The sequence below is a fragment of the Xiphophorus hellerii genome, chromosome 8 (assembly GCF_003331165.1).
Source record: "Xiphophorus hellerii strain 12219 chromosome 8, Xiphophorus_hellerii-4.1, whole genome shotgun sequence".
NCBI classification, from domain to species: Eukaryota; Metazoa; Chordata; class Actinopteri; order Cyprinodontiformes; family Poeciliidae; genus Xiphophorus; species Xiphophorus hellerii.
The window spans coordinates 16,855,343-16,880,270 of NC_045679.1; the positions used below are offsets into that span (position 1 = coordinate 16,855,343).

General features: G+C 36.3%; 1 protein-coding gene across 5 annotated transcripts in view; it reads left to right on the top strand.

Moving 5' to 3' along the window:
* The window catches only part of rgs3a (regulator of G protein signaling 3a), a 133,037-nt gene that overhangs the window by 52,685 nt on the left and 55,424 nt on the right, over positions 1 to 24,928 (top strand). For 4 of the 5 annotated variants that reach the window (XM_032569443.1, XM_032569433.1, XM_032569432.1 and 1 more), the window contains 3 exons: positions 963 to 1,074; positions 6,170 to 6,213; positions 19,114 to 19,248. In XM_032569443.1, the coding sequence (XP_032425334.1) occupies positions 963 to 1,074; positions 6,170 to 6,213; positions 19,114 to 19,248 (291 nt within the window). Of the gene's footprint in view, positions 1 to 962; positions 1,075 to 6,169; positions 6,214 to 10,203; positions 10,324 to 19,113; positions 19,249 to 24,928 lie in introns of those variants that run through there. The other variant, XM_032569435.1, reaches the window with a different exon arrangement.

Consider the following 24,928-nt stretch of genomic DNA (forward strand, 5'->3'; position numbering starts at 1 on the left):
CTGCTGCATGCTATTGTGTGTTGGAATCACCCCTAGTGGCAGAAAACTTTTGCCATTTGCTGCTGTTTGTGTACCAAGCGATGGAATAACTTTCAGAGTATGGTAAAAACTGTCTCATGTACCTAAGAGTACAAACTTTTACTTGCCGATTTTATTTTGCACAGGCATTTTGTTCTTTATTTTCAATTTTCACTTTTGACTTCTCAAATGACTTTTATTATTAATAAATAAATAATTGGAATCCAAAGAAAGCATAAAATGGAAACTCACACAACCAACGCCAAAACTTCGGAGATCATTTAGAAACTATATATGTATTTTATTTGTGTCTGTTACATCAGGTGCAATGTCAAAGTGTTCATTTGACAGTGTGAAAACAGTTAGATCGCTCTTGCATTATCTTCCACCCACTCAAATTTTTACACTTTCAGACTGAAATGATCTCTGTCTCTCTCACACACACACACACACACACACTTTATATACATAGGCAACAACTAAAATGCCCTGCCTGCTTTCTCGCACCCTTAAGTGCGAGAAAGCAACAATTGCAAAAGCATTTAGTTACAATTTTGAACATTTAAACCGATCACTTTCTACTGTATATATTTGCTTCACGTTTCAAAAAACTACTAATGAATTTTAGACTTTTTAGTATCACGTTAACCAAATTGGTCAAAATGTTTTTGTTTTTGTTCATCTTAATGCGTCTACAAACTTTACTTAAATAAGTCTATCATTTGCTTCTATGTTTGGACATAATGCAAGATCTGTCAGTAAGGCATCTACTGGATCACAGGTTTGTAAGGTGTAAGCCACAGCAGCTACAAAATAATGCACAAGTATCATCACCTTTTCTTCTACCACTCCCACTCATCTATCTCCTGGCTTCATTTACTTCCTTTCAATTTCCTGTTTCTCTCTTTGTAATTGTTTTTCCCTCCACCCCTGTTTTCTTGTAGGTCACAGTGTTCGTCTACAATGATCTGTTGCTCATAACGAGAGAAAATGAACCTGGAAGATGTAATGTCCTGCAGAGTCCCCTGTACCTCAGACACCTCCGTCTACAGGATGGTAAGTTTGCCTCAATACGCCTGTAAGATTCAGAGATTTTGTGATCGCATGCAAAATTTTAAAAAATGGAACAAAACTGAAATACTCCATATCCCCCCAAGAGTTGAATCTTGTTTGACCTTCCACAATTCAACACTGAATAAGAAGAGGAAACAAAACTGCACAAACAGAAATAAACATACGGTACTTGTGGTTGTTGAGATATTTTCAGTTGAGTATTTCTGAAGTATATTTGAACAAGTGCCAAATTTCCTGTTGCTTTGTCTTCTTATTTCACTTCGACGTAAACAACTGACTTCTCAGGCCTAATGCAGGCAATATCAAGCCCATCAGGGTCACACAGTAACTGAGCAAATAAAATAAATAAGGCATGCTGTAAACATCTGTGTTTTTGAGTATTATGTGGAAACAGAGGGCAGGGTCCAGAGGCATGAAAGGCCCAGAGTCAAGACGGAACGGGCACACTTGGACAGAGAAACCTGAAATCTGATCACTGCATTGTTCAGAAACTTGCTACAGCCAACGTCAAGTTCAGATAATAAGTAGGCACAGCCGGATATTAATCATTACACAACAACTTTAGCATTGTTTCAATTCCGTGATTCATAAATGTGAGTGGGGTTGTACTGAGTGGAGAGTCTTAGCAAATCAGTATGGGGTGGGTGAAGTGTAGAAAAGACACTTTCTGCAAAAGCAAACTGTGGCTTTAAAATCATTTACATGGAAACATCAGTGATGGTTGTGGTGAACAAAAGCAATTAGAAGGTACCAACGGAGAGTTTCACCTCAGTTTTTAAGAGATAACTCAACAGCATCTGCAAAAATGCAGATTTCATTTGCTTTTTGCCTTTATTTAACCTCACTTGAATGTTTCAGATAATCAAATAAACTTTACTATCAGCCATAGATACAATATAAAGATTAAACAACTGTTTTCAACTAGTGATTTATTTTAGTAAGGGAGAAAAGCATCAAAGCCAAAAAAGTAATCACCCTTAAAACCTATTAACTGGTTAGGCCACAGTTGGCAGCGACAATTGACAACCCAGCATTTGATTTAAGTTGCAATGACTCTTAAATTTATAGATAAGGTAATAGCATGCACTGCTTCCAAAAATTTTTTTTAATCAGTTCACAATCTTTTCATAAAGTCTTGGGAGTCATCAACATGTTTTTGGGCAAGCAGTAATTTTGCTCTTGGGGCTGTCCCTTAGATGCAAGATTTTCTCTGTGTCTTTTTTGATTGTTGAATTAATTACACATACCTTAATTTGCATTACCAACAATTTTGTCCACGTAACTCTGGCAAGTGAGACCTCCAGTGATTTAGATTACGAACTGGGCTCTCGTGTACCCTCCTAAATGAGTTGCCAATATGAATCCTGGGAGAGTTCCTACCTTTTCCATGTTTTCTCCATTTGTTAGCCACCTGTGGTTCCCTGAGTCCCAAAGCCTTAGGAAAAACTGAGCAGCTCTTTCCAGACTAATAGACAGCAGTCAATCTGTTTCTCACCTCTTATTGTATTTTCTTTACAATGAGGCAGAATATGTTGGTTTTTGAGATTGTTTAGGCTTCATCCTGTTTTCAGACAGGTTCTGTTTACATTCTTGATTTAGCAGGTGTGGTGGCATTCAGGTCTGTGGGTAAGATAGTGAAATTGAACCAAGCTTTCTAAAAAGGATGTGGTCAAGCTCTCTGTGAGGCCTTAAATGCATTATTGAGAAGTTACATTTCAAGAGACATGAAGTTAATCAATTTTTACTTATGAAATGATTGCCTGTTCTGATAATTTTGGTGAAGCTGCATTGTTTGCAACTAATATGATACTTAGAAACTTGTTGAGCGAGAATTGAGTAGGTGTGTAACCAGGTTTGTAATTGAGTACTAATGATGATCATCAGAAACCTCAAAACACTGACTTGGTTCTCAGTTGCAGTACTAGATTAGCATGCTCAATGGAGAATGGAGTACTTTTTATATTCATAATATAAACCATAAATGCAGATGTGAGTTGCTTTGTCCTTTCTGGACACTGCTGATCTCCTCTGGGCCACTTCTGACCTCCCTGCAGTACCCTATCAATCAAAAGTCACCAGACTAAGGATTCAAAAGGGTCTGTGTGTATGCTTTGTGAGGGGATACACACACAGTTACAGATATTCACCTCCACCCTGCAGCCTGTCATTGTTATTTCACTTCGGCAGCGTCACTCAGGAAGGAGGCGCCGGGGGATTGTGTTTGTTTCAGTGAGGGCGTGTTGGACGTGTCTGTGTATGTGCATGTAATGACACAGGAGGAGTTCAATACAGGGGCTTTCCTGTGTTCCCATTACCCCAATACTAGCCTGAGGAGCGTGGGAAACAACAAAAGTAGTATGAAAGACAAAAGCAAAGAAGAAAATGTTGTAGTCCAAGCATTGTCTTTACAATCTAGCACAATATATTCCTCCTTTAGTCTTCAATCCTGTGCTAAAGTATGCACCCAGTCATCATTTTATGAATGATCCAGTAGTCAGAAGCAACCTTCTAAAAAATAATAAAGCCTTCCTTATGAAGAGTATCTTCATAAGGAAGAAGTAAAAAAGTAAACAGAAAAAGAAAGACATCCAAAACTCCTACTAATCAGAATAAGTTAAATAGACTGCACAGAACTATACAAAGTTAACAAGCTTCAGAAACCTACTGCTGTAAAATGTTTGTTTCTAGACCATACTTTAATTTTCAAAGTTGTTAAAACATTATGATCCTTGGTAGTGAACCAGTAAAATATTACTACCATAGAACTGTATAAAAATGTTTTCAAATATTAAAGAATTATTTTTTGTAACTTTATAACAAAGGGGTAGAATGTTAAATAAAACCACTATTGATTGTATGCAGGTTTAAAGTCAATATTTAATCATTTGGTGCTTTTATTTTGGCAAGACTGCTGGTTTTTAGGAATCAGATAATTATCCAACAGCGACCTCTGCTGTTAGGTATGACAAATTAGGACTTTACGTAAGTTGTTACTGTTACTTGCAGAAAATGTCAGTGTTGAATTGATACTCTGTATATCTTGTCCTTGTGTTATTTTCTTTTATCTTGTAGCAAAATTCAGGATGTTCAAAAAGTTCATAAATGTGTATTTGTTCTAAATAATGAATATAAAACATTAGTTGGTGATCTTTTGAACTAATGAATGAACAAAATGCTCCTTTAAATTAATTTTAAGTAGTATGTAATGACAAAATAATAATTAGAATAAAAATAAGGTTCAGTTAAATAATATCAAATTGTCCCAAGTAATTGATTAACTGCTACTCATTTTTTGAAGGTTTATTGGTTCTAGTGACCTTTATTTGAGAGGACAGGAAAGTGGGTAATGAGAGAGGGGGAAGACATGCTGTGGGTATTCTGGCCAGGAATTGTACCTGTGATGGCCGCGTCGAGGACTAAGACCTTCATGGGTTGTGCTTTTCCCCCTGTGCCACCACAGCACCCCATCATTGCTTTTCATTCATGAGGCCACATTTTCCCCTTAAAAACCGCCACAAATGGGTACATTCATAGTAACGACAACCACTTTTTATTCTAGAGGTTTCAGCACATTGAAAAATTTATCTTGGGTGCTCAAAAGTATTGGCATCTTTAGCCTTTTTTTTTTTTTTTATTACAAAAAACAGACTAGAGCTTCGCAAGTCTTATTATCATCTGAACAAAGATAAAACCAAAATGGAAAACCCTGTGCAAAAAAGATAAGTCCCCTCCGTGCTCCAGCAACATATAGAATCACCTTCAGGATTACTAAGTTGAGAAAATTGTTTTTTTATGATCTTATCAGTCTCACAATGATGTGGAGGAAGTTTAGCCCATCCTTACTAACAACAGTGCTTGAATTTGTTTACAGTAGCAGATCTTTGTTTGTGCAAAGCACTGTTTAAGTTCAGTCACAGCCATTCTACTATTTTGAAATCAAGTAAATTTTTTAAATCACTTGTTTCGAAGTTTTTCTCCTAGGTATTGTGTCGTATATTTGCTACTATTCCATGACTCAGTTTGGGCTAAGCTTCAGCTGTCACAGAAATGGTCTCACATTTAACTCTAGCTTTAGAGTATGAGTAGAGCTGTTGGGTTTTTCCAGATTTTTCCTTTTCAATTTTAGGTTTCCTTTTGTTCAATAAATGATCACAGTGGCATTTGTTTTACGGTTTTGTACAGTTGAAAACGATTGTAAGAAATTCTGGAAGCTGGCAAAGACCAGATGAGTTTTACTGTGTCGAGATATTTCAAACACTACAATTGAAAGAGCGTATCCTTTCTTTTTTATTTTTACAATGACTGGATGTGAAAGTGAATGTTGCATTGTCAGCTTCTTGAATAGAAAGCTGCAAAAATGTTTATCCTAATGCAGCAGTTTTAATAGCGTAAGCTACAGAATAGAGCAGGGAAAAACCATATAAGCTGTCTGAGTAACTCTAATGATGTTTGGATGCACTTTTAAAGAACATTAAAAATTAAACTAAGACAGATCAAATTAAGCCTGTGTGCACTTAGTTAGCATTCACATTCTGTATTTTTGTATTCTTTATATCTATTAAAGTATGAATTTGACTGTGATTAAATAGTTTGTTTGTAGGGACAGTGAAAAACTAGAACAGATTAGACAGGTATTGAAAAAAATTACCATGAAGTGTGAATAAAATATTCCACTTGTTTTTATGTTTTTGTATTTGTTTCTGTGTTTAACGTGATGTAAATTATGGATAAGTGCTCTTATATGTGCATAGAAGTAAACCTCACCGCTGCATATTGTGAGTGTAGGTCTAAGTGTGGATGGTCACTCAATTAAAACCATTTATCTTACATCCAGAGCCACAGGCCTGTCTCCCACAGCGCTTCTTCTGTGAATTATGGAAGGATGTCTATATGGCTGACCCACAGTAAAAGCTTTCCATCAATAAAACTATTTTGTCACAATTGGAAATCAACAGTGCTGCTTTATGCACAAGATAGAGGAAAGTGTGTGAAAAGGGAACTGGAGGAAAGCTGGCTGTTAAGGAAATACATTCCTTAAGAAAATGTAACATAACCTTATTCCTATGTTGTTTTACAGATTATACTGATGGGATGAGATTCTACCTGATTCACATGACCGAGGTAAGAGAACGATTATATGTGTTTTCTGAAACAAAAGAAGAAGAGAAAAATGCGTGATTTAATGTTAACAGCCTGTTTTGTCTGTGAGCCAGAGGGGCAATAGACTGTGGTCAAAATCACATTACAGGGAAGACTTTGAGGATTAGCAGAAAGCACTAATGAAAATGTCTTCTCTGTCTTTCACAGAGCTTCTTCTTACAAACGTGCAACAAAGATTTTTCACATTTATTCCACAACTGCAATAGTGAAATAAGCCCATATGTTCAGGTGACTGTTTTCAGTCAAGCAAATAAGATTTGAAAAAGCAAAAATCCAGAAATGTAGCACCTTTTAACATATATGCAAATGTGATTAATCTGTTTGTTTACACTGGGATTTGTTAAGCTGTTCAGATGATTAAAGTTGTTATGAAAATAACCAGATTTTCTCCCATCTGCTGTTAGAGCTCTCATGCTGGCCTTCTGAGATGAAGGAGAAAGGAGAAAATGACTCTTGAGTGGTTAAGATTTTTTCAGATTTAATGCCATATAAAAACTACAGGGCTGCGTTAAAGTCCTGAACTGATGGACATTTTGTTAGATCTGCTTTATATCTTGCTCAAGTATCTGGCTTTCTTCCATTTTCAAAGTAGTGGTGTGCAATCATTGTCTCATGTTGTCATGTTGTGAGAAAATGTGCAAAAGGTCTATGAAAATATGTACATAACAATTTACAAAACTAGGTAATTCCATCCGTCCGTCCATCTGTCTGTCCGTCCGTCCATCCATCCAGACACTCTTTATCCCAATGCACATTCACTATACAAAAAAATCTAACTACATTAAACACTTCATAGATGTTTGAAGGAGTTGAATTTCTCAAAATGTGCCATTTTCTTCATGTTTACTCTTTTAAGATGTAGTTTTACATGGCAAGATACAAACAGTGTGGCCACAGCTTTAAGTAGCTTAAAAATCTTCAAAGCTTTAGCCCCAAAATGGTTTATCTTGAGACCAAAAATGTGAGGAAACAAAGAAACTTGTCCATAAACAAATAATAAAAAAATTATAAAAAAGTCACATTGAAAGGCTATAAGCTGTCAGGTGTCTTGCCTTCTGGTTACTTCTCTCACAGAGCAGATTTTCACTAACCCCAAACTTCATTTACCATAGACACAAACACACATTGTCACACTATTTTATCATTTGAAATGTGCTGTACAACCTCATTAGGAGCTTATGAATCTTTTAAAGGAGCTTTTTTCCCCTCCCTGAACTTCCAGACAGAATGAGCACGGCGGTCTGCTATCGGTCCCTTAGGCGGAAAAATGAAGAAGAAAAAGTTTCCAATATTATGCAGGCTATCCAATTAGGTGACATATATAAATAGAAATGGAAGTGAGAAACTCTTTGAGTATGAGTAAGTCTCTAAGAGTGGTTGCATCAGCTCTTGGGTTGAGGAGTGAAACAGTTTCAGAATTACATTTTACTCTTGTACTGCTTCTGTTTGTAGATTTTGTCTTTGGCTTGCACATTAGAGTTGTTTGTTCCTTTAAATATCCTGTGGAAACTGCAATAAAAAGTCAAACCTATATTTTTAGATCATGGTAACAGCAATGTGAGAGTTTGACACTATACATTTGACAAGACCTCTTGATGTTCCTGCAAAACAGTGAGCTGAGGAAACCTCACCAGCACTCCTCCAACCCCCCATCATGGCAAACTAATGCAGCGTGCTGTATGACAGATGTCAGACAGAAAGACAGACAGACGGAGAAGTGGCAGCAACTTTCTTTGTCCTATTTTAGATTTATTTGTCCTGCGTTCCTGGGAGATGCCACCAACAGAATCACACACAAACACACACATAAAATCCGAAGTCATCTGTTATCGTTGACACAGCCGTCAGCAGTTTATTTCATACCTCAGGGAGTAAACAGTAGCCACAGTAAATAGCACGCAACTCATACTCTTATTGCTCACAGCCACTGTTGGAAGTACTGCGGGAATGATTTAGTGTATCATTACTATTTAACATTTACCATTTAAACTACTGTATTTGTACCACGTTGTTTAAGGAAGGAATTTATCAAATAATCTATAAAGGCACTCTTTCATCTCTTTTATTGTTCAGGTAGTGTGGTGTGCAGTGCCTTTTAAAAGTATTTATACCTCTTGAGCTTTTTCACAATTTATCATGGTGCAATCAATTACAAACGGCTGAACTCCTGTTTTCTTCTTCTGTGAACTCTGAAGGCATCTGGTTGCAATTAACTTTATTTAGACATATCAACATAAAGAAGACTGAATCCAAATGCACATTACATTTTTTGGTTGTAAGAAGTTTTGAAAATAATACATCCTTTTCTTTCCACTTCAAAATTACACACTACTTTGTGGTGCTCTGTTGGATAAAATCCTAGAACAAATACACTGTGGTTTGGGAGTGTAACAGGACAAAAATGTTCAAGGGATATAAGAACTTGCTCACATTTGCCCTTTTTTTGGTTAAATTTCTTTGTGTGTTTGAAGAAATGCGCAAGTAAATGGCAGAATAGAAGAGGCAAAAATGAAAGACTGTACTGTTGAGCACTTCTGATCACAGATGAAGGTAAACACACAAAGCAACCCTCCATGTCATCTTTGCTGCATCTGACAGCATGTGGGTGTTTGTGTTTACTCAAATGAGAAATGTGCGTAAAGTGATGGTCTCTAATTACATTGCTCTTTGTGGCTTGTCTGTGCAAAGATCACAGATGTGTGCACTCCACCAAAAGCAGCAAGTAAGAAAGCTGTATGTGACACATACTTCTTATTACTTGATTTTTCATTAAGCACTATAAGAAAGACTCTTCTGTTCTGTTAATAGAAGTCTTGTTACTAATTCTGTTACTAGTATAACAGAAACGAAAAACAGCCATGGTGGAAACTGGGTCCACCTACCGTCTTCACTTAAAATACCTGATAATGTATTGGTTCAAATGTAGCATATTTATTTTTCAAAATCTTTGAAAAATAACAAAAATAAAAAATTATTAAAATATGAAATCAATAAATAAATTGATGCAGATCAATGCAGATTTTTATTAGTATTAACTGAATCACTATATGGCAAGAATTCACTTTCTGATTACATATTGAGTGGGTGCAATATTTTTTTCTGTGTTGCTCAGGGATGCCAATAATACAGAGAAAGAGATCTTGGACTTTATGTGGTTTGGATCAGTGTCTGAATCTTTAAGTCCAAGTTATTCCTACACAAATGAACAGGATACCTTTTACACCTACTGCTGCCGTTGCCTGGTTTGCTGAAAACACAGAAAAATACAAACAGAAAGTAAGAAAACTTGCATATCATATTAATAAATGGATGAATTTAATGTCTAATTCAGATAATTTTTACTTCATAATTCTGGAGTTGTTTATATTCTACACATCTGAATTTTCCGTACTACATATTCACATCTGTTGAGTCTACTGAATCCAATTCAAATAGCTGCATCAGTCAAAAGTATCAAAGATGTTTAAAAACTAAAATGTTTCTCTTCTTCACATGTTGATAGAAACATGACCGCACGCCTGCACTAATTATTTTAATACTTTTTCTTTAACCACACCTGCGTTCTTCAAAAATAAGAAATAATTGTCCTAAAGGTATAAACAGCTCCCACCCTCTCCTCATAAGCTCTCTTTTTCTGACTGCTTCTGAGTCGACTCTCCTTTCCTTTGTCTACTCCTGTCCTTCTTCTCCATAGCTGGAGGTCATCCTATTTTAGCACTTGCTCAGAAAGGCACTGATCTAACCCAGATTTACGAAGAACAGAAGAACTCTGTATGTGCGTGTATTTGAGGGGCGGGAGGTGCAATTATGTGTCCGGAAAGTCCAGTGTCTGTTAGGTGTCTGTAAGTGTGTCAGTGACGCATGGAGAGTGAAAGAAAGGGAGACTTGTGAAGGTAAACGGAAAAGCATATAGGGAAAGGAGACAGCGTAGGAGAATTATTGACTAGTGAAGTCCATCTGGGTCATCGCAGAGTGATCATGGGAAACTTGGCTGACCGAGTTGGGCCTAAGAGACGGTTCGTCAGGGAAGCAAGCTCTCTGCAGCGGCACCTGCTCTCTGACAGTGGAGATGTAAGTCACAGAATACAGTTAAAATGGTTTAAAGGCAGAAAATGTTCTGTTCTACCTGTGTACCGTAAATGTATGAAACAAATTTAGCTAAGAGAGAAAAATATTAATTTGTGTTAATCTAGATTTGTGAATCTAGATTAACAAAATAAAGCTTTTTTATTTTGGTTGTATAAGATGAGATTTTGGGTTTTCCTAAGATGCCGCTCTATGTGTTTTAATAGTTTAATGGACTTTACATAATTTGAATGATAAGGATTTTTCTGAAATTCACAGGGCATCTATTAGTGGATGACAATATATTTATTCTGCTTGTGAAAATTGAGAATTCAAATAATTGTGCAATCTGTCATTTTCTGCAATTTCCGAGAAGTCTCCATTAGTATCCAGCTGCTCCAATCCAGCCCTCACTAACGACAACAAAATTATGAATAATCTTCACTTACTAAAGACCATCAGTACCATTATACCAATTTACTCAGCCCACATCAAGTCTACTTACATTTACACTGCAAATCAAATTTTCTTTGTCTCATGAAGCTGTCATGTAACTCATATTCAGTAAGATGTTATTGGCTTAGAAATACTAATCATCCTCTGTCCACTTGTGGTATTCAGATATAATGATTGAGTGGAGATTAGATAAGCAGCTGCTGTGCCAAAATAGGTGAAATCACTGTGTGACGGCTTGCATACAATCTGTAAAACTCCAAGGATATTGTAATACACTGTTTTTCAGACAGACAGTATAATATCCCAGTGACTTGTTCTGCTTTGCTCCCACCTCTGAGCCAAAGTCCACACAGAAGGAGGAATAATTGTTCAGGTGTCCCAATTAATTTGTCACCAAATTTTACATTTTTTATTGCATCTTAAGAAATATTTTTAAAAGTTTTCTTTTTGTTTGAATTGAATTGAAATTGTGTATTCATAGGTCCAGTTATGTTAGAAGTCATTCTGGCTGTTACTTCTGTTATTTCTAGAAAAAAATATACTTTTGGTGCTTGTTTTCCAATATTTACATTTCAATAATCTTTTACCCTTTTTTTTTTTTTTTTGCAACTCTGCTTTTGTTTGAATCTTCACTTTTAGCTGAATCATTGGCTCCATGACATACAAGCTGCCACATGTAGTCAGGGCATGGTGTGAATGATAGCCTCCCAGAGGCTTTGTCAGCAAAATATCTACTTTATAATAGCCATTTATAACAGGACCAGGGCAGGCATGGCCCGTTACGGCTTTAACTGAACCAAGATGCACCATCATCCCTCGGACTTAGCCACAACTTAAAGGCCTTTACAGTCAGTATGTCAGCATGCTGTGGCAGCAGTGTGTAGCCGTATATCTAAATCTAATCACTTAGAAGTCATCTTAGTAAAATTATTGCTTTAAGATCTATGACGGGGTCAAAGTGTCGTCAAAAACTGCTTTGAGTAGTTTATCCCTATTCCACTGGGATAAGGACAAGCGGTGTTAAGTATGTAAAGTATTTATACACCTAAGTGGAGAGAAAAAAAATCCAAAAGTAATTGCAGAATTATTCATGTATTTGCCATTTATATGGAATGACAGTATGTGTGCTGCAAATTGAAAATAACATTTATTTTGGTGTCTGTTTACTAAATCAAACACACACAGACTGATGTTTTTAAGAAATTGTTAATGTTAATTATCTTGATTTTCCACTTACAGCCAATGAAAACACAACATTTACGAATTTAAATACTACATCCGACCTTTGATACCTGCTTAAGCGTTGATATTTTCAAAGGCACTTTTAATCTGACACACAAGCCTCATCAGAGTATTTTAATTTATTGAGTACCATAGCATCAGGAGATTTTACCACTTAGTGTTGTTCAGGACTACACAGCTAGAAGGTTAATCTTTATCTTTTTGATCTTTATATCTGTGCATGTAGAGCTGACCAGATTTAATTTCATGGAAGAGCATAATACTTAATAAAAAACAATCAATGCAGTTTCTTACTGCAGAAGCTGATGAAACAAATTGTGCCTGAGAAAACTGAGAGGAAAAAAGTAGAAACATCACTTAACTTGTCATGTGCTTATCATTCTCCCTGGTGGCCATAGGAAGGGCGATATGCCAAGAACTCTAGTTTACATGCTCCATTCATGTCAGTTTTAGATCTCACACCAGGCAAACAAGATAGAAATAGACCAAAGAGTGTGGGAAAGCCACTGAGTCTGGAGGAAATTGCTTTCTGTGTGCAATATTAAAGTAATGCTCGCTTGCCTGTGAAAGTTTTGGCCAATAATTGTTTAATTTCAACATGATATTAAATTGGATGCTAGTAATTAGATTTTTTATGGGCTTCAAGACAGACTGTCATAAGACATGAGGAAGGTATCATGACTTACATTCAATACTGTATATGCATTTCCTATATATAATTAAGACAGATATTTAAAAAAAATGGTATGCATAAGTGGTATGCATACCTTGAGTCAATATTTTGTGGACAATCAATCAATACTGCAAGTCTTTTGGGGAACTTGGGGTCTTTACCAACTTTGCATGTCTGCAAGCTGAAATGTTTTGGCAAATTTTAGCTCAACATGATTCAGATTGGGGCTGCACAGTGGTGCAGTTGGTAGAGCTGTTGCCTTACAGCAAGAAGGTCCTGGGTTCGATTCCTGTCCCTGGGTCTTTCTGCACGGAGTTTGCATGTTCTTCCTGTGCATGCGCGGGTTCTCTCCGGGCACTCCGGCTTCCTCCCACAGTCCAAAAACATAACTGTTAGGTTAATTGGTCAATTCTCCCTAGGTGTGAGTGTGCGTGTGCATGGTTGTTTGTCCTGTCTGTCTCTGTGTTGTCCTGCGACAGACTGGCGACCTGTCCAGGGTGACCCCTGCCTCTCACCCAGAACGTTAGCTGGAGATAGGCACCAGCACCCCTCCCAACCCCTCTAAGGGACAAGGGTGTACAGCAGATAGTTAGATGATTCAGATTGGAAAGAGAGTGTTTGTAAGGTCAATTTTTGCATCTTTCCACAAATTGTCAATTAGATTTAGGTCAGGGCTTTGACTGGAATATGCTTTGATTGAAATCCTTCCATTGAGACTAATTGTTCTCTAGTATTTGTATGCAGTGTGTATTTGGGGTTATTCTCCCACTAGAAGGAAAACCTCTGCCCCTGGTTCATTATCTGCTTACCTGGTCTTCCTGAAGAAAATTATCACCACAGCATGATTAGTCAATACTATTGTTTTACAACAATCCAAAAAGTAAACTTTTGGTCATGTTTGCTCAAACCCTGATTATATGTGTAAAAAGGTTTTTCTTCTTTTATGTACCAATCATGCTCTACTACTTGTTGGTCTATTTAATAAAATCTTAGGGTATTAACACTTTGGCAGGGCACTGTATCCCATCTTGCAAAATCTACAAATCGGTAAAGTCAATGTGGATAATTATGTGTGAATTATAAACATCGCAGGAAATTGGCACTTAATAGACAATTTAGTTTGGAACAGTTATCTGAATCATCATGTCGGTGGACTGTGGCTATAAAGGGAGTGGCAATTTAAAAAAAAATAATGGAGGGAAACAATGTGGAAGACAGGAAGGTCTAAGCAGTTTCACTGACATTAGTAGGAATATTATGTTGCAAGATTTAGCCAGCTGCTTCAGCTCTTGTCACTTATGTGGCAGCCATAAAACCCATTAAATGCAGCAGTCATAAAGTCATCATTTAAAAGGATAAACAGATTATAGTGAGAGGAGAGGAGTAGAGAGTTGGACAGAAGAGTTTAGACGTGAAAGCTTAGAACAATTTTTGTTATAATAGTCCATCATAAATGTGAGTCATGTTCCCATGCTTACCATCAGTTAAAATACTATGACTAACAGAATATGATGTTGTTTGTAGTGATGGTGGGCGTGAACTTTCATTATAATTTCTGATAAATATGGTTCTGATGCAGCTTTTTGTAAAAATTTAACATTCTAACATTCTGTGTTTCTGGAACCCATTTGGGGGCCTTGTTTTCCTGACATTTCCAAAAAACACCCCTAGAATTTCCTACTGCGTTTTTACCCATCATTAACTGCTGGGATTGTGTGCTCACTCAACTCCATTTTATTACCATAATAGAGGCTGTGGTTATCGTATTAAACGTGGTCTTACTAATAATAGTGCTGTAAACGTCGGTGGTGGTCAGATTCATTTGAGAGGACTTCTTCTGGAATTAAAAGAAATAAAATAAAAAAATAGCCGTCTGCTTTTATTTATTTATCTTTTCTTGAGCACACAACTGAATAATAAGCGGTTTATCTGAATGCCAAGGATTTGTTTCAAATCACACAATGCAGTGAGTAACAGGCTTAGACAGAGCAGTAGGTGGAAAAAAAACCTTGAGCATTTAGGGACCTAATGATATTTAAAAAAAAAATTAATCCCTTGATATTTTTATTTTTTGTCAACTTAATGTTGTAGTTTTGGGAATTTGTTCTTTAATTGAGTAAGATTAATTGTTCTGTAGTATTTGTATGCAGAAATAATTAGGCATTGAGCCTGAAACAAGAAGGACAGAGATACCCCTGTGAGGTTCTGGCACAAGAACACTGTCAGTTTTCTTATCTCAGTGCAATGCAAAACACTTGGCATGTTTCCAGAGCTGTCGAACTCTGCTTGAATCTCTGATAACAAACATATGATGGCTGCCACATTGCAGCGGAACATCTCAGCTGGCTCATTATCACCAGGCGTTGTGAGGCAAAGAAAGATCCCACTGATGCCATGCTAACGTGTACCTAGGCAGTTTAGGTGAGCTGTGTTGACAGCGAACACGTTGAAAACTCATCTGCCAGATGGCTCAGGGGGAGGGTTTCAACCAAGGAGCACTTTAATCAATCTGATTACGGGGAAATGCTGTCTGTATTTTTAGCTACTCCATGGCAGACCAGTGGCCATTCATTGAATTTGGTTTCATTAGGTCTTATGCGCATCTCGTGGAGGGGCGGATTTATAAACGGGGGTGAACTAATGTAGGAGACAGAATAGGGGGGCGGACGAGCTATTTTAGCTAATGTGCCTTTTTAGGCGATCCTTTTCTAACACAGACACTCACTCTATTATTGAATTAAGGAGGGATTCATTTGTGACCTGACTCAGCCACTAAAAATTACAAATTATATATCTCCCAAAAAAGGTGCCAAGGCTGAGCAACTGCATCCTGTTTTAATACTAAGAAGCTGCATCAGTATAAACATCCCTAATAAATCTGAAAATAATTTATAAGTTTGGAATCAAAATATCATATAGCCTATTTCCAAAGGTTTTTCAAACACTAGCCTTTTTTGTTTGATTTTTCTTTTTGTCGTGTGAGTGAAACATCAGCAGATATTAGCTGTTATATTCAAATTTATGGTTTTCTACCGAGCTCTACAGTATTTTGTTGTCTAAATTACAAAGAATCTGGATCAATGTTTGTTTTTAATATGTTTGTGTAGTACATTCCATTACAAAGCAATGCACAATAAGGGTGACTTGGGTCACTTAAGCAAACCCTTATTTATGTCAGTATGATTTCTAAATTATGGAAACATTTCCTTTCTTTGGCGGATGAGAGGTGCAAGCCTTCCTGTGTCTCTGGGACTGTTGTTAGACTGTGAATCACTGTCCAAGTTTGTTGTCTTCATATTTTTTATCTTTTGAATCACAGAGCCAGATTATACTGTAGAATTCAATCTGGTGCTGTGCAGAGAAAGTAACTTTGTTTGGTGTGTTTATTTGTGCCTTTCCAAGTACTGCTCTGTTTTTAGCACTTCTGATCTGTTAGCATATGATGAGTTTTGTTTACTTCAGAACAATGGGGTTTTATATAACAAGCTAAACCTTTGAGACAAATTAATGCTAGTAATTTTAAGGGATGTAGCCATTTTGTGTCATTGGTTGTTTATATATTTTTAAAACAAGAATAAAATGATTTTTAATGATCATTCATGTAGATGAAAAGAAAGAGCTGCATCAGGTTTGTGGTTTTACATTCTAACGTCCTTAAAATGTCTTGCTCTTCGGGAAGCAGTGGGTACAGGATTATTTCCATCATGATAGCCGGGCTTTTTTCACTCCACCCCGTGGCTTTTTGAGGAGCTTTTTGCGAACCGCTTATGACCGTTCACAACATGTAGTGTGCAACTCTGTGTATGGGAGAACAAAAACAATCTTAGATGGAAATATAAGATTTTCATCCAGAGCAACATGGAACTAGTTTACCCAGAGGATGCTTGTTTGTGTGTGTTTGACTATCACAGGCTTTGTCGTACCCTTATAAACTCCAATTCAGTCTAAATGATGGATATCAAAGAACATCCACATTGATTTCTGCCTGGTCTGAAAAAGCACGTATTTCATCATCTTGCGCTGCAATTGAACAGTCAGGTTCAATAAATGCTTTTGCTTCTGTATCTGAGCTGATTCTCTTTCTAAGTTTTGTCTCTTTATTTCTCTTTCTATCCCTTTGTCCTTTTTTCATCCAAATGCTCTACTTTAGATCAATACACTCCCAGCCTTCTTCAGGGTTTAACTTCCCTTTTCCTTGCATCAGCAACAATGACACAGATTTAACTGCAGAGCCCCCCCCAACAGCAGTATCCTAATGTTTAACAGCACTCAAAGGACGCATGGAAAGACTCTGTAGTGTTACAAACAGAGTCAGGCATGAAAAGACCTCATTGCCTGAAAAACAGGCAAATGTGCTCCCCAAATGACTCACCACTGACCAGGGCATCAAGCGTCGAGACGGGCCTAGAGGACTTCAGTCAATCTCTGAAGACTTGAACAAAATGGGTAAAATTCTATTCATAGCCCGACTTGTGCCCAAAAATGTCAGGACGAATGTTTCTCCCTGGTACTGCCTGAAACAGAGCAACTGACGTGGATAAGAATTGTTATGTAGGACAGTGGAGACAAAATGAAAAGAAATATGTGATGAATTGGTTTCATTTTCATTACACAAACCAAACATAAAAGAGTAATGGTGAACATGGTCTCTAATGCTGTGGCTCAATGATTTATCAGGAAGCATTCATTAAACATCAAAGTAGCAAATTAACAATCTTTTGGAAGCAGACAGATTGTTCCTATACTATAACTAAAAACGTTGAAAATAGGCCTGGGAGATTTTGAAAATTCTAATACAATTAATTGCTTTTCTGTGTTGATATATAAAAGTCCCAAGCTGCAACTTTTTGTATTGGATTCCTGATACGACCATAAATCTGATTCACAAGCGGCATCCTAAAACAACATACAAAATCTATTTCTAGGCCTCCTGGTGGCCTAGAATTCTAAAAATTATTTTTACAAGAACGTTAGATAAATGATGTTGAAACACTTGACTGGTGAAACTTTGCATTGTTTTTAGCAGCCCATAATGTAAAGTTGACATGTGAAACTGCTGAATAACCTAAATACCAGTATAAAAATTACGCACACGCTTGTTATTGAGCCCATGTCTATTTATTCAGTAATTTAGAAGCAAAACAGGTTTTTGAATTGATTAATTAATTACAGATCTTGCAATTGGCTTGATTAAAAATTGTAATCAAATTCCAACATTTGTTTGAAATAAAAAATTAGACAGCTTCTGTAGACAACAAAAACACAATATTAATATGGGTAAATTAATACATGAAAACAGTTATCTTTAAAGCAATTGTTATTGTGAGTATTGTGGGAAAGAATAATAATCTTCATCAATCAAATCTAATTTGTTTAACAATACAGTGAATTGTGAAATGTTATGACATATTAGGTGGATGTCCCGGAATAACTTTGTCCCTGATTTCTTCATTAAGTTGTTTATTAACTAATGCTCACTACCAAACCTTCAATGCAATGACAGAACATCATTTATACTGAGATTAAATTACACACAAGTGGACTCTAATCGTTAGGTGACTGAATTTTATTTAGGGGTGTCAGGATAAAGTGAGCTAAATACATATGGACTAACTTTTCAGTTGCTTTGTCTTTTCATCCCTTTCTCCTTTTTTGTTGGTATATTAAATAAAATGAATATGATTGCGGTTCTAATTTAGCAAAATATAAACAAAACTCAAGGGTTATGAATACATTTAAAAGGCAATATAAACCTAATCATCTCAGAAGTGCACAAAATAAAAATAAAAATGAACATGCACACATCACATTATTTATTTCATTGCACACGAGTGAGTCAAAGTTTGAGAACATTGTGATAATTACAAAGAGGTAATTTTCTCCTCTTGTGCGAAAAGCACCTAAACCAGCAGGCTCTGCCGACTCCTAACCAGTTTAGCATTGGTTGTCAGATGTTCTTCCTCTTGTACTTCCAAGCGACGTATTGATTTGTTCACTTTCAGTGAGTGCCATCTAGAGTCTGGTTACGCAATCGTTCCGTCAGCATATCAAATTCTGCTTGAAGTAGAAGCGGGCCATTATTCAATTTCACTAAAGCGAGCATTTCAGTGTTCAAGGCGGAAGAAAACGAAGTTCGAATAACATCTGAATGTGAAGGCATTATAAAATGTTGTAAAGAAATATAGAGCTACAAGAACAAGCTTGTAAAATATTTTTTTAATATCACTAATACTTTAATAAATATTCTGTCTTGTTTTAAAAAGGCTTAAAATCTCAACTTTTTCCTTTTGTTTGCTGTCAAAGCAACAGGAAACATAGTTTTCTCTTTATGTCTCTGACACTAATAGCTAACTGGCTGCTATTTTTTTCCCCCCAACCCCCATTTATTTTTTTTTGCTCCTCTCTCTCCCCCCGTCTGTCTCTAGAAGTGTGACTGCCTGCTCAGCCTGGAAGCCTATTCAGCGGACCAGAAGCGCCGCGTGTGTCAGTGCCTGAAGGACAACATTGACAAGCAACTCCAGCTTCACAGGAGGGAGCCCTCCGTTCCGCATTTTGAACAGGTAGGACGCACGGACACGCTTGCACATCCAGGAGCGTTTTCAATTTCCAAAGATGAATCAGGAAATAGATGAACACATGGGAATGCATATATTTGCTCTTGCCGCCCCTACTATCACAGATGCCTTGTGAACATCACATGCTTCCAAGTATATACGGTCTCAAGCATTGCACACTTGGAAACAGTTTTTGCTGTTATAAATAGCGGTCCGTATATTTCTTCAGCACTTTTCTTTTATTTGGCTTGACTGAAATAGTATCTCTGCTTTATTTTTGAACCATGTGTAACTGCGATCAGGTGCTGAGATGAGATTATTTGGAGCTGTGCTTCATGCTGTTTAATTTAAAAATCAGCATTGCAATTTGTTTGTCAGGTTTTGGTTTTCCATCTGAGTAGTAGTGTGGACCATAATAGTCTATCAAGAAAATTCATTTACATCCACAAAACTCTATATTCTGTAGATTTTAAGTGAGACTTCTCCCGTTTAAAGCTTTTATTGACTCTTGTTTTCAAAGTTTCCATCTCACAGTACTCGGAGTTCTTTGATTATGGAAACCAATTTTACTTAAAATCAATGCATTAGGATAAGAATATGCCAGTTAAGCTTATTCAGATAACTTTTTTTTTTCTTTCATATCAGCCCACATTTAGGCAAAAGGTCACTGCTGATTTTTAAAAATCTGCTGAAGCTAACTTTTTTTGAATTATGGTTTGTTTCTATTAAGTATTAAGTTAAAGGCTTTAATATTCCTCCAGTATATTGAAAAATACTCAACTTCAATGAATCACATTTCACTCTGCCATGCATGTCTACTATAAACATTCTGAGTGAATTTTACCTTTTCAGACCTGTTGCAATTTTTTAAATGAAGCACAGAGAATAAAACAACCTTTCATCTGAGCTGAATCTTCTCCCGGTTGTGACTGTGACCAGTGCATAAGTCGTACATTTTGGAGCAAGTTTTCTTTGAAACTGTTTGTAGAGACAGTAAGAGAGCTTCCTCCTAAGATCTGTTTTGAAAGTAAGATTGCAGAGTGAAATCCAAAGAAAAGGAGGTGTAAAGCTGCAAACAGAGAGAGTGTTTTAAAACTCCAGTCGAAATTAGTTAAGCTTCTCCAGGATGGAGAGGCCCTTTGATCTAGGTAGCCTTGATTTGAAGATAATTTTAGTTTTTTTTAATTTAATCTGAGATTATTTAAAACACAGTCGGTGGTCCTAGATATCAAACATCAAGAGCACCTTTGAATTTGCACTGTGATTTAAAAGTGCTACTTGGCTTTGTCTACTGTGATTTAGGTGAGACTGTGAATGCAGCCTTCAAGTTATTCATCTTAAACTCAACCATGGGAAATATACACAAAATTATGTTTTGTTGTTTTACTTTCATGATCTTTTATGTCTGATAGTCAGTCATAATACAGACAGTTCTTATTTAGTGTGTTTGAATTATTTATTGAATTTTGCACTGAATTTTGTATTTATTCCAGTAATATGAATTTGTTTTGAATTTATCTGACTAGATTAGCTCTACATCATTTATTTTAACAGCATTCCCATTTCTTGTTAATTTAAATGCTAATGCCTTTTCTGTTTCTCCAAATCTTCACTTCTTTTATATTTAATGAGCGAGATAGACATGCCATTCTGTTCCCAGCTCATTTGAGTTCAGCTGAAAGGTGAATAAAAGAGATAAATAACCTTGTGCAGAAGGCCCACCTGTTGTACATTAGGACTTCATTTCATCAGCGTATTAAAGAGAGGAGGAAACAAGGAAAGAAAGGCCAGCAATCTTTCATCCCTTTTTCATTGCTATTTTTCTGTATTATTTCCTCTCTGTTTCAATATACAGTATATTTGTGATGCATGTGTGTTTCTGCACTTTAAATCCTTTTGCACTCAAGAGATTTATCTAAATACCCTGCTGTTTTCAAACCACTTTGAGATGTACTTCTTGAGCCTTGCTCAGGAATTCATCTGATGTTGCCCTTAGACAGTTTTTTAAATATAAGTTTTACAAATGCAGTTTTTGTCTTAAAAATGTGTTCGGATGTTCTCTATTAAATTCCATAGAAATGCCAAAGCCATTGGATGCATATGTTGCAGTTTTCTGTATACTCATATGGTATCACATCTGAAACAAATGAAAACCAAACACAGGCAACAGTATTGAACATAATCAATGATCAAAGAATGTGGCAAGCATGCCGAGTCACATATATCAATGCCACTTAAGAGGTATTTACCAAACTCCATGGACAACCTCCTTTCTGTCTCGGGTCAGACATGTTATAGAAACGTCCTTACTTCACCATATTTCCTGTTTTTAATTTGTTCAGGATTCTCTATAATGTATTTTATTGTTTCAATCTTAGTTTAAACAGGCAGACATAGCTTCGAACCTTTAATATCTTTAAGAAATAACAGAAATAAAATTTTTGTTCTCATGATTAAATGATTTACACTCCTTCAGGGCACATTGGGAGTTCTGCGATGCGTCACTGCAATTAATGTGCATCAATTTGCTCCTTTAACACAAGGACGTGTTATGATGGGATGTTCAGAGAAAGAACAGATTATTGGACGTCAGTGTTGAAGCTTTTGAATAGAACGTATTTGAAAAGGATTGCTAGACACAATGGCTTGGCACATAGGCCACCTATCGGACATCACCTTATGTGTTGAATTTTACCAACCCAAAAAGACGGTAACAACAATAATTTTAATCAATCGTCTTTTAGTGTGAATACCTCCACAAATAGGTCTCCATGTGGGTAGAGGTGCATACACTTCCAGATTGTGCGTACAGGTTATTTGCTAGGAGAACATGGGATGTTCTGAGATTATCTGTTGGTCAGCGTCTCGTATTTCTCATTTTTAAATTATATGAACTGCTTTTTTGCCTGTAAATAATACTAATTTACAATAGATGCAACATAGCTCATAAAAAACATCAAAATTGACACCCTAACAATCTCTAACTTGAAAATAAACCAGCGAACATTAACTTACTCTTCAAGTTAGTCTTATTACAGATTCTTTAATGTCTATTTTTTAAAGTTCAAATAGTTTCGAGATCACCACATGATGAAAACATACCAAAACATTAGAAAAAATTAGCAAAGAGCCTTTTATTAGTAATTTGTCTTTCATCTGGCTTGTTTTCATGGTCTTTGTGCAGCTCTATGGATCTTTTTCTTGTAATCGCTTATTGCTGTAAATGAAAATGTTAACTCTTTCCTGAAGGCAATGAAATGCATGCTTAATCATAGTATTTTACTTCTTGACAAATTAGTTCACTTTTGATTGCATTTCTCCAGAGTACCTTAGAGGCAAATAGTTTGTGTTCAGTCACCTTCAACTATGTTTAATTATATGCAAATCAGTTTTGTCAAGTATGAAAGATGTGAAGATAAAGTCCTTGTGTGTCCTATGTGTTCCTTTGGGGGGTCTTCATTTCTGCATTGGAAAGGAGGACACACTCCCATAGATAGATGTGAGCATACATGTGGGTCACATCCTACTACTTTACATAAGCAAAAAAAAAATCATAATACTAAAGTGTATCTTCTTGCTAAGTAAGAATTTTAGATAATTTATTCCTCTGTTGAGTGTAAAACTGTGCTTTGGGATTTAGTCCACAACCATCACTGCTTTGAACTTTAACAGTTCTTCCTTCATCAGAGGTGAACTTATTTAATTTCTTCTTCATTGTTACTCTTGTGTCAACACCAAAAGAAATTTTTAAATCTGAATCAACTACACATTTCATGTACTAGGCATTTTCATGCCTGTATTCAAGAAGTGCTGCAAAAGAGCTTTATAAAATTACCCTCTGATTCTCACATTTCCCTTGTGTCAGATCCCTTATTTCTCCCCTTCACACACAAAGCCGAGCAAATTCACACTTAGCTGAAGTGCGCACCTCTCTCAAGAGTTATTTTCTAGTGAGCAGGGAAACCAGAATACTTTTTTTTAGGGAAACACACACAGAATCCAAATCCATTCCGACTCCGTTGCTCGTTCATGTCTTTTTTGGCAAATAGGCTTATTTCTTCACAGTGTTGATGTCAGCAGCTGCCCTACTTTCTTCAGTCCCTGAACATTGTTGATATATCTTTAAAGAAAAATTAGACTTTTTCAGTGGGATGGTCAATAATCTTCTTGTGACTGTAAAAGTTGGGTTTCATGAGTAATATTTGATATACTTAGACCTACTCTGTGTCAGAGAAAAAGATTGGAGCAATTTTATTATCTCTTCTGATCTCACTGACTTTTTGCAGCCTGATTTTAAAAAATTATAACAAAAAAAAAAGTGAGGTAAGATTGCATGGAGCCCAGATGAGTGTTGTTCAAGACTATTGGATTGATATTGTGATATTGAAAGTTTTCAAGAAATTATAAAATTTTAGTTCAAAGGCTTCGATTCATTCTTTATTGCTTTATTTACCAGATGACTCTGTGTCCTTTGAGTGCAAATCTGCATTGTCAAACCAAATATTATTACAAGATAAAACAATTCGGCATATTCCATTCTGTACCATCACTTACTGTTTTAAATGGATGATGTGCACTGAATATATTTTAAGTAGTGTGGTTTTGATTGTATATACATTTGAATAATTTTAATCTTAGGAAACCCAATCCTTGTAAATGCAGCAACATACCTCAAATATGTATTTAAAATCTTGCATTTGCTTTTATTTTTTATAAAAGAAAACTAAAAAACATTTAGCCTTGTGGAGAAATGTCCTAAAGCCATCAAATGTCTCCAAACTCTTCCACTGGAAAGCTGTCGGTACATATTCGTCTGAATAGCATCAACCACTAAGATGTGGGAAAAATAAATTTGCACAGCTGTGCGCACAGGCACACACACACACACACACACAAAACACACACAGTAAAAAGGAAACAGGACCGCCTGTATTGAAAATGACATCCACATTCACACTGTTAGCATTTGATGTGTAATGCTGGCACTCCTTCTCTGAGTCAGAAGAGCAAAGCAAAATATCTGGGGTTGAAAAGTTGTATAATTTTCTACTTGAGCACAATCAGTACATTCACATAAAAAGTGAGGAAAGATGACTGCTTCGTCTAATGAACAGTTCGGCTGTCCTCTCATTTCACATTTATGAGAATCTGCTTTAGCTACAGACATGGTTACATTCAAGTACTTATGTTGGAGGAAACTTTGACGACTGACAAGGGGGCCTTTCTTGTTCTCTTTCTTTGGTACCCTTTGAGTGTGATGATGAATTGTATTCTCTTCCACCCTAATTCATCACATCCCCCATACATCTCAAGCAGGCACGTAAGCATTCAGTTAAAAATATGAGAAGTTCACTGACTGAGAAGAAGTGCTTAGGAATGTGCAACTTTTGATAAGCAGATCTTTCCTCCTCATAACACTCTGTTTTAACAAGCAGGACCAGAAAACAACTTCAAAATAAGTTATTTGCTTTCATTTAGTTGGACTTGTGAATGAGTGAATGAATAAATGAATGAATGAATGAAGAAGTTTTGTCTTCTATTTCAGTCTTATTTTATCACATTCCCTCCTTTAATTAGCCCATACCAGAGATTTTTCCCCCCTTATTTTAGTGTGTAAAAAGCATACAATGGAATAAACATCAAACAATTTTTGTCTGTGGCAGAAATTTGTGGTTAAAAATTCAGT